Source organism: Salvelinus sp. IW2-2015, linkage group LG2 (assembly GCF_002910315.2).
Source record: "Salvelinus sp. IW2-2015 linkage group LG2, ASM291031v2, whole genome shotgun sequence".
NCBI lineage: Eukaryota > Metazoa > Chordata > Actinopteri > Salmoniformes > Salmonidae > Salvelinus > Salvelinus sp. IW2-2015.
The window spans coordinates 35888796-35899685 of record NC_036839.1 but is presented as its reverse complement, the minus strand read 5'-3'; the positions used below and the strand labels follow the sequence as shown (position 1 = coordinate 35899685).

The following is a 10890-nucleotide window of genomic DNA, read 5'->3' as shown; positions in this document are numbered from 1 at the left end:
TGCATTCACGTTCATACTGTATGCAAATGAACCAGACTTATCAGTCCTGAAAGCAACTCATTCTAACTACAATGGCGCAAAACAAAATGCTTTGTCAAGCTCATGTACAAGTGCACAGTCTTGCATTCTAGCATAGTTCCAACTGTCAAACGTTTGGCAGTTAGTCCTGGAGAAAGATAATGTGGAAATTCATTGTAGTCATTTTGGCAACAGGGTGTCAAACAAGACACTATTTGGCATGACAGCCTCACTGATTTTCCTTCCACACAGTTTAGTCTACATAGCAAACAATGACGTCAGAAGCTAAGGAGAAGTCATTATTCCTTCAGCAGATACGGGATGTGGACTATAAGCCAACTAGACAGATCAGCTGATGTTGAAAGTTATACCTCACCATAGCAGGTGACAATTCAGATATCCCACACATTTTAGATATTCAAATCAAACTTTATTAGGAATATTATATACTGTACAGTCTATATTAAAGGGGAAAAGTGCACATACTTTTGTACAGATCATTGACCTGTATGAGTACTATATTATATTCCATAAGTCATCTTCAATAAATGCACTGTATTAGTGTGTGAGCCATTGTGTGTCAGACAGTAGAATGATGGATTTGTATAAGCGCAGTACAGGCTACAAAAAAATGCTTTTTTCACATTGGTTTAGGATCATGAATAGAAAATCACTTCCAGGAAACAAAAGACAAACTCAAATGGTGAATTGTCACATATTTCAGGGTGCAAAAAGTAATGTTTGTTTTGTTGCTGTTCCTTCCACTTAATTTCACTTCCACTTCTTCATAGTATTGTAACAATAGACCAGCATTTTTAGTCTTAATGTCTTAAAGGCCAACTACTGTAGTACCTGTTCACCTTGAACACGTACCTTCTGGGGACATTGTGTAAATGTTCCCACACAGATCAAAAGACATCTATAACTGTCTATATTTAGAGAAAACCCAGGGCTGGAAATACCAACTTTCATTGTATCTTGTCAGATTAGTTAGGTCTTCTCCTTTCACAGTAAATGTGTGTATTGTGCTGCGAGGTGTCCATACACACTCTGCCAAACTCGATCGACTTCCTGTGTGTGAGAAAACAAAGCTTACACAGAGTACTGGGTCACACACTTTTCCGGCACTTGGAAATCTCACATTGTTCATATCCTGATTCTCAGGAAAGGCGTGATGGTGTTCGAAAATCATGAAAACCCCTTTCAATGGCTAACATAGCGAGTTGGCAATAGTTATATTTTCTACTGCCCTCCTATGCTTATCCAGGAGAACCCTCACAATTTGTCCCCCAATTTTAGATCGCTAGTGACAGTCAATAGGTTCCCGGGGACACACAGCCCTAAAGACATCTCTCATGTGTGTTTGTGTCTGTGAGTCTAGCGTCACACAAACGAGAGACCAGAGGGTTCAGATTTCATTCCTTTATCATGGTTACGACCAGAGGACTCTCCACTTCCTGCTATCCCAGCAGCACCTTCTGCAGGCGGTCAGCGGGCACGCTGATCTCATCCTCTGACTCTGCGTCACTCTGGGGGTTGGAGCTGCAGGGTGAGGTGCATTCTGGGGAGCACAGGTAGTGCATGAGGGGCAGCCGGTACTTCCCACAGAAGTCCACAAACTTGATGTGGCGCACGCATGAGTCAAAGTACACACCTGTGGAGAGAGAAAGCAGAAAGACATTGAATAAGCACACTAAAATAAAATAGGACAGACATATAATACATTATATACAGACAAGAAGACAAAGACAGGTACAGAAATACAGACACACAGTCCAATGAGAAGCTAGTGTGTAGTAAACGTACCAGCACACTTAGGATTGGGACACTTGCTGGCCAGGTCTAGGTAGTGCAGCAGGTGGCAGGGCATGTCGCAGGGCGAGTATGGAACGTTCCGGCTCTTGATGGTACGACCCGCCAGCTCCAGCAGCGACGGAGGGTCATAGGTCATTTCCTTGACGAAGCGCACAACTAGGGGGTTGCCGCGGAGACTGAGCTCCTGCAGGTGCACCAGGCTGAGAATCTCCTGGGGTAGGTAGGTCAGCAGGTTGTTATGGAGACTGAGGGAACGCAGGGAGTGGAGCCTGAGGGGAGAGAGAGGGCATGGTCATCGTTATGAGTATTATAGACAAAATTCTAGACTTTGTTTAGGTTATGATAGTCCACGATGGATATGGTTCTGTTAACCAGTTGAGTTGTTGTGGAGGTATGCTTTGAATATGGTTGGGTTATCAGTCTTGTGGCAGTATTATGGTTATATTACAGTTGTGTTGTGGTTACCTGGTTAGCTGTGGCAGTATGCTCTAGATAGGGTTGTAGTTGTGTTTATGGTTAGTGTTATGGTTACCTGGTGAGCTGCGGGGGTACACCCTGGATGCGGTTGTCACACAGGACCAGGTAGCTGAGGTAGGGCAGGTTGGCCAGCTCAGGAGGAATAGACGTGATCAGGTTACCACCCAAATACAGAAGCTCCAGACTGACAGAGAGGTTTAAATATGTTTAGCATCATATCAAGTGACAATTAACATGACAGTAACAAGTACAGCATGAACCCAGATGGTCTTTGGGACATCAAAAACACCATAACAKACTGTTTACTGGGCAGTTCCAAGTGCATATGTGGCTAGCCATGTTTTGACACATCAGTACAACACTGGGGTTCCCACATGTTGACATAGATGCTGTATGTGACAGAGTGAGTGAAAGGCATCGAGCAGTGGAGCTGCTGTACAAACAGTTTGAAAGGGTAGACACTAGAGAGACACACACTGTACACATACCACAGAGAAGTGCCGGAATTTCTAGCTCTGTCTTTAGCCTGCCTGCGTGTGCATTTACTCCAACTTGCGTAGAGGCCGCCAGAGGTAGAGTCCAAAACATTCTCATGGCAAGAGTGAAGTTTAGGTCGAGTGTATTCAAATGTCTGCTGCTTAGCCTACACCAAAACCATGTGGGGTAGTCCCATACAAAACAGATGGCTGACTGAGGCAGTTAGAAAAAGATTAGATAATACATTTATCCACAAATCTCAAAACGGAAATGTACACATTCTCAAGTGTTTCATCACATTCCCTCAAAGGAAGAAAGAGTGAAAGGACAGCTGAAAACTGGGAAAATGGAGAGAGGAACAGAGTGAGCAGCAGGCAAAGAGAAACAGGGAGTGAAAGGGAGATGTAATTGCCTGACACTGAAAGTGAGCCGTCAGCAGAACTGATGACACAGCAGCAACTGGGACAGAGGAGGCCATTCTGGGTCCTTGGCGCATAATGGCCTCCTCTGTACAGTTATCCCACACGGGCAGGTGGGGCCCCTGGAAGTCAAGCCCTGGGGACCCTGGAAGTCAAGCCCTGGGGACCCTGGAAGTCAAGCCCTGGGGACCCTGGAAGTCAAGCCCTGGGGACCCTGGAAGTCAAGCCCTGGGGACCCTGGAGTTCTGTTTCTGGGTAACAATTAAATAACTTAATATTTTCAATTAAAATGATCAGAAAGGGGCCTCCCGAGTGGCACAGAGGTCTAAGGCATTGGATCACTAGAGACCTGAGTTTACAGCAGAGACATTCAACCCCCTCCTGGATCAAGATCCCTGTTGCCTAAATTGTTATGCGCACCCCTCAAAAAATATTTATTATTAGTAGTATTTTTTGTATTTTTATAGTGCCCCTTGTGTGCACTTCTGGTAATACCGTATTCCCCAGTATGGTACAGAAACGGTATGAAAATCTGGATACTGTCCACCCTTATTTGAAACTCTTATTGGTCTATTAACAAAATTTACCACATAGCGACGTCACCATGGAAGGCTAAAACTCCACCCCACCAGAATTGGCTGAGATTTCAGGCAGTCCTTTCAAAAAGCTCTTACAATAAAAAGGGCATTATCATCATTTTCACAAGTTTACAGTATTATTCCAATCTCAGTGTCAAATTGCGTTTTAACTTTTTTTCTTCTTTTAAATATACATTTTGTATGCACTGGGCCTTTTTCTTCTCAAGTGGGGTTACACATTCAACTTTCGAAGCAGTCTAACTTTCTCCAACTACAGAGTATAATATACCATTTTGAAGCTATGAGTCCACTTTCCATTGTAGGATTAAAAAAAATATTTKATTAAACAATACAAAAAACATACACGTACAAAATGACAAACAAACAGCAACTACATCACATCTGCTTAGACCCTCATGCTCACACCCCACATGGCCTCAAACTGCACCATTTTGTTTTTCTCCATCGCCAAGCACTTTCAACATTTAGATAATGAAGCATGACCTTTCCATTGTGTTAACGGAGGATTGGTTGATTTCCAGTGTTAAAGTAAAAAAATCTTTCAAGATGATTAACAAGAATCTTACTGCATCCTCATATGCCATGGCTTAATTTGCAGACTAATAGTTCTGACAGCCACATTTCTAACTCTACCCATACCTGTTGGACTTTAGAACATTCCCAGAAGGCATGGATTACTGAGTCATTGTAGTTTTACACGTTGTGCYGTGGAATTTGTGAATTTTGGCCATAGTATAATAAATTCTAGTTTATACTGGTATAAGCATACATTTTCATTAATTAAATTATTATGTGCCAACATTCCCTCCATCTTGTGCCAATATCTTTTACTTTTAAAAGTCTTGGTTCCAATAGTTATTTTTCCTCTAAGAGATTGTCAATAAATGAGGCTCTCTGCAAGGTTTTGTATAACTTAACCATAACTGGAATATACTTCCGACTCAAATATGATTCCCTCAAGTTTGCTCTGATGTCCAAAATATGATATAAAACCTGTAACTTAATTCCATATTGTTATAGTATTCATAACTATGAAGTTGTTAATGTTCTTTGCTTTATCCTTCGAAAATAGACACAAAAGGATTCTGGGTATGAACATGTACCCATTGTTCCTCTTCAGTGTATTTAACTATATGTCCCAAGTAACAGCCTTGGGTGGTGAGATGATACAAGTCCAAGTCTGGAAGGTTAAACCTAGAGGTCGACCGATTCATCGGAATGGCCGATATCAAGTTTTCATAACAATCGGAAATCGGTAATTTTGGAAGCCGATTATATATATATATTTTTTTACACCTTTATTAACTAGGCAAGTCAGTTAAGAACACGTTCTTATTTTCAATGACGGCCTAGGAACGGTGGGTTAACTACCTTGTTCAGGGGCAGAAAGACAGATTTTTACCTTGTCAGCTCGGGGATTCAATCTTGCAACCTTACGGTTAACTAGTCCAACGCTCTAACCACCTGCCTCACGAGGAGCCCGCCTGTTACGTGAATGCAGTAAGAAGCCACGGTAAGTTGCTAGCTAGCATTAAACTTATCTTATAAAAAATAATCAATCATAATCACTAGTTATAACTACACATGGTTGATGATATTACTAGTTCATCTAGCGTGTCCTGCGTTGCATATAATTGATGCAGTGCGCACTCGAGAAAAAGGACTGTCGTTGCTCCAACGTGTATCTAACTATAAACATCAATGCCTTTCTTAAAATCAATACACAGAAGTATATATATTAACCAGGTGAAATTGTGTCACTTCTCTTGCGTTCATTGCACGCAGAGTCAGGGTATATGCAACAGTTTGGGCCGCCTGGCTCATTGCGAACTAATTTGCCAGAATTTTACGTAATTATGACATAACATTGAAGGTTGTGCAAAGTAACAGGAATATTTAGACTGATGGATGCCACCCGTTAGATAAAATATGGAACGGTTCCGTATTTCACTGAAAGAATAAATGTTTTGTTTGAGATGATAGTTTCCGGATTCGACCATATTAATGACCCAAGGCTCGTATTTCTGTGTGTTATTATGTTATAATTAATTCTATGATTTGATAGAGCAGCCTGACTGAGCGATGGTAGGCACCAGCAGGCTCGTAAGCATTCATTCAAACAGCACTTTCGTGTGTTTTGCCAGCAGCTCTTCGCAATGCTTCAAGCATTGCGCTGTTTATGACTTCAAACCTATCAACTCCTGAGATTAGGCTGGTGTAACCGATGTGAAATGGCTAGCTAGTTAGCGGGGTGCGCGCTATTAGCGTTTCAAACGTCACTCGCTCTGAGACTTGGAGTAGTTGTTCCCCTTGCTCTGCATGGGTAACGCTGCTTCGAGGTTGGCTGTTGTCGATGTGTTCCTGGTTCGAGCCCAGGTAGGAGCAAGGAGAGGGATGGAAGCTATACTGTTACACTGGCAATACTAAAGTGCCTATAAGAACATMCAATAGTCAAAGGTATATGAAATACAAATCGTATAGAGAGAAATAGTCCTATAATTCCTATAACCTAAAACTTCTTACCTGGGAATATTGAAGACTCATGTTAAAAGGAACCACCAGCTTTTATATGTTCTCATGTTCTGAGCAAGGAAATTAAACGTTAGCTTTCTTACATGGCACATATTGCACTTTTACTTTCTTCTCCCAACTCTTTGTTTCTGCATTATTTAAACCAAATTGAACATGTTTCATTATTTATTTGAGGCTAAATTGATTTTATTGATGTATTATATTAAGTTTAAATAAGTGTTCATTCAGTATTGTTGTAATTGTCATTATTACAAATAAATGTAAAAATAAAATAAAAATTTGGCCGATTAATCGGTATCGTCGTTGGTCTTCCAATAATCGGTATCGGCGTTGAAAAATCATAATCGGTCGAMATCTAGTCAAAACCACCTTCAGACGTAGAATAAAAAGGAAAGTTTAACATCTTCCTATGAGTTTTATTTGCCCATATATAAAGTATGTTATGACCAGGCAGACTTTAAAAAAAAAAGAATGTCACTAAAAAGCAATGATCAAATCAGTTGATGACAGTCAGCCAATAGGGTCAGGGTTAGTGAACTATTAAAGCCAATCAGGATCTATTGCCGCTGAAGTCAAAGTACTTACACACTTATCTTTGGTTAGTCTATAAATAGGCTACTGTTTATTACCGCTTGACATGACCCACATCCTAGTTGCACCCACTGGTCTGACTTCACAATGTCTTCTCTTTTATGATGTTAATTGGCTATATAGTCAGATCCTAAACTCTGCTCACTGATATTAGAAGAATGTGACCTGTATAGGGGCAGGGGTAGATGGAAGAATGAATTGATCTTCAGTAGGTCACTGTGACCTGTATGGGGGCGGGGTTAGATGGAAGAATGAATTGATCTTCAGTAGGTCACTGTGACCTGTGCTAAGATACCACTGGCAGACTTGTCTCAGGGTAAACACATGACATGAGAAATATACTTTTTCCAGATAACATTGTTTTTTTACTATCCAGTGAACACACTGCCCTTGCAGTTTATACAAACTTGGCATTTTTTCACATATTAAACCACGAGATGCTTGAATGTGTGTGTGTGTCATGACATCTCTGCATACCGTCGCTCAGTCAGACTGCTCTATCAAACCATAGTTATTTATAACATGATAACACAGAGAAATACGAGCCTTTGGTCATTAATATGGTCGAATGCGGAAACTATCATTTCGGAAAAAAAACGTTTATTATTGTCGCATATACCCTGACTCTGCGTGCAATGAACGCAAGAGAAGTGACACAATTTCACCTGGTTAATATTGCCTGCTAACCTGGATTTATTTTAGCTAAATATGCAGGTTTAAAAATATATACTTCTGTGTATTGATTTTAAGAAAGGCATTGATGTTTATGGTTAGGTACACGGAGCACCGGCAGTCCTTTTTCAGAGAATGCGCACCGCATTGATTATATGCAACGCAGGACACGCTAGATRAACTAGTAATATCATCAACCATGTGTAGTTATAACTAGTGATTATGATTGATTGTTTTTTTATAAGATAAGTTTAATGCTATCAACTTACCTTGGCTTCTTACTGCATTCGCGTAACAGGCAGGCTCCTCGAGGAGTGCAATGAGAGGAAGGTGGTTAGAGCGTTGGACTAGTTAACTAAGGTTGCAAGATTGAATCCCAGAGCTGACAAGGTAAAAATCTGTCATTCTGCCCCTGAACAAGGTAGTTAACCCACCGTTCCTAGGCCGTCATTGAAAATAAGAACGTGTTCTTAACTGACTTGCCTAGTTAAATAAAAGGGTAAAAAAAAAAAATTGGGCAAATCGGTGTCCAAAAATACCGATTTCTGATTGTTATGAAAACTTGAAAATCGGCCCAATTAATCTGCCATTCCGATTAAATCGGTCGACCTCTAATGTGWACCCCACCACATYAACCATAYTAATGTCCTCCTCTGAGCAACTTAGGCAGTCAGTCATGCCCCGACCCTAGCCAGATTAGCTCCTGACCCTACGCTTGATAACAGTTGGACTGGGGTCGGACAGGCTTCCTGTTAAGATTAAGACACTGCGGAGCCGGTGTGAGATATGGTTCAGAAAACATACCACAATCCAGGGTTAAGAAATGTGTTGTATTCCAAGTTCCCATTAGGAGAGAGAAGAATGAACGACAGATTCCCCCCCCCAGATGTTCTCGGTGTAACAGTTGGGATAATTCGGAGTTCAATGCATTGCTCATCCCTGGATTGAGGTACATTTTCCGAGCCTTATCTGGCGCCGTTGTGTCTTAATCTAAACAGGAAGCCTGTCCGACCCCAGTGCAGCAGTAAGCAAGCATAGGGTCAAAATCTATTCTGGCTAACCCAGGCCCAGTGTTGGTCAAGGCCTGATTGCATGGTAATTGTGATTAGCGGCAAGTTGTGATAGTATACTTTTTTCATTTCCTGAAAAACCTACAGGTTAGGATTTAAAGTCTGCTTCAGCGTACTGATACAGTAGCCTACTGAAGGAGTGAGGATGTGTTAAAATCCATTTAACCATAGTCCTGGCAATCAAGGGAGCGCATTGTTTTTGTAAAGGTAAGCATCCATGGAAGTAGGCTACAAGACAGCACCGCACAGCTTGCTCCCACCTCTCTGCCTCTGCATTGATGTAACTGCATCACTTAARCCTTCACAACAACCCAAACCCCCAGCAGCATTGGCAGTTGAAATGGYCTGTACCCACTGAACTCACTCTTCGCCCGTAAACCTGACTACACTAGGCCTAAGCTGGTCATTGTGATAGCAAAAGTGTCAACTGCCTGATACTAACTATGTGAAAGGTTGTGATGCAATCACTGTGGAACGATAGTAACTTGTTACTACAGCCACAGTCATAAACCCAGMCTATTTAAAAATGTTTGAATTTAAACCTAACACTAAACTTAGCCACACTGCTAACTTTATGCCTAACCCAAACCTTAAATTAAGCAACAAAAAAAGCAGGAAAGTTTGGTTTTCCTGTACTTTTATGATAGTACAGTCACAATTGGCTATGGGCCTATCTAGTGGAAACCATGGTGAACTGCAACATTGTAACAAGCTAATGCGACAACGTTGTAGCTATCTAGTGATGGGCAGTCAACGTTTTCCGTGATCCGGCTCATTTGGCTCCGTTCACGTAAAAGAGMCGGTTCATTTGGCTCCCAGACGGCTCTTTGTTCAAAATGCTTAAATTGACCTGGAACCACGAAACAAATGCAAATCGCCTATGTAAAGCCAAGTAGGCTAACATTATGTCAGTCAGATCTTGAAATTCGCGTTGAAATACATGTTTAACTGGCCACACTATTAGATCGCCTGAAAAAGGAAGTTGCCCCCAAAAATGCACTGAAAAAAAAMCCGCGCTCTCCCCACTATTTATTGTTTCACCCTCTAGATACTTATTTTGTAACTTTGCAGTTTTTGAGCTCAAACCGGAGTATGCAACTCGGCGAGCCAAATGGACAGCTCTTTCACTAATACGATTCGGTTCCCGACGTTCAACAAGAAGATCCGTTCGTTCGCGAACGACCCATCACTTTCTTTAGCAGCTGGCGAGGCCGTGCACGTCAAGTTATGTAGTCTACATACCTGGTTAAGTTTTCTATTTCTGCAGGAATACTTTGTAATCTGTTTCCCCCAAGGGAAAGTGATTGTAGCCGCTGCAACTTCAGGAACTGCGCTGGCATCTCCTCAAATCGATTGCCACTTAGATTCAACACCTCCAACGGCAAAGACCCAAACTCCTTAGGCAGCGAGAATTCGTCCAGACGGTTGTTCTTGGATATTAGTGTTCTGAGTTTGGTTAACCGAGTAATATCTTCACAGATGACCGATAGTCCGTTATTGCTAATGTCCAGAAACTCGAGGTTGTAGAACATACAAACTGATCCGGGCAGCGATGCCAATCGATTGAAGCTTAGACACAACTGCTTGGTGTCCCTCTTTTGCTCCTCGCTGATATTGACCAAGCTCAAACTGTTCAAATTCCGACGCGACAGGTCTAAAACACCCTCACAATGACCGTTTGCGGCTCCTTCATGCAAATCCATTTCGCAGTGTAGACTACTCTTCAATATTCTGAACAACGTGGTGGTTGCAAATCTTTATGGGAGTCCAATGGCCCCGAGTTTCCGTCTGTTTCAAATCAATATTCCTTGCAGTGGCCGAACGGTGGCGTCCCACATTGTCGCTAAGAATGTATTCCCAAGCAGTGGGCTACAACTGCATCTGACAGAAAATAAATAAACCTGTGTCGGTAAATCACACTTGGAAAAGATGATTGTGTAGAATAGCTCACTGTGATTTGACAGAACCTGGCTGGTACAATTGACAAAGCAACTGTTTAGTATATATATAGTACATGTTCCGGGGTTGGCCAGTAGTAGTTCCGCCCTAATTTAACCCTTTCATTGGTTTACATGCATTATCTAAGTTGGATCTGATCTAGTTATAGAGTAACATCACGACGTTTGTCACCGTTTACTAGTAAACAGAATAATCGTTGTGCATAAATGTTGTAATGGGTGCATAACAAAGTAAAACTGGGAGAAAGTTGAAGGTGGTAAT

The 10890-nt window shown here is 41.6% G+C and overlaps 1 protein-coding gene across 1 annotated transcript; it reads right to left on the bottom strand.

Annotated features, from left to right (window-relative positions):
• Positions 1-432: 432 nt before the first annotated feature.
• Positions 433-10890, bottom strand: LOC111979153 (leucine-rich repeat-containing protein 58). The gene is made up of 4 exons (XM_024009493.2): positions 9913-10890; positions 2366-2494; positions 1825-2102; positions 433-1672 (listed from the first exon to the last, which is right to left on the bottom strand). Exons 1-4 carry the CDS (start codon positions 10371-10373, stop codon positions 1479-1481), a joined length of 1062 nt encoding a protein of 353 aa, XP_023865261.1. The 5' UTR covers positions 10374-10890; the 3' UTR covers positions 433-1478.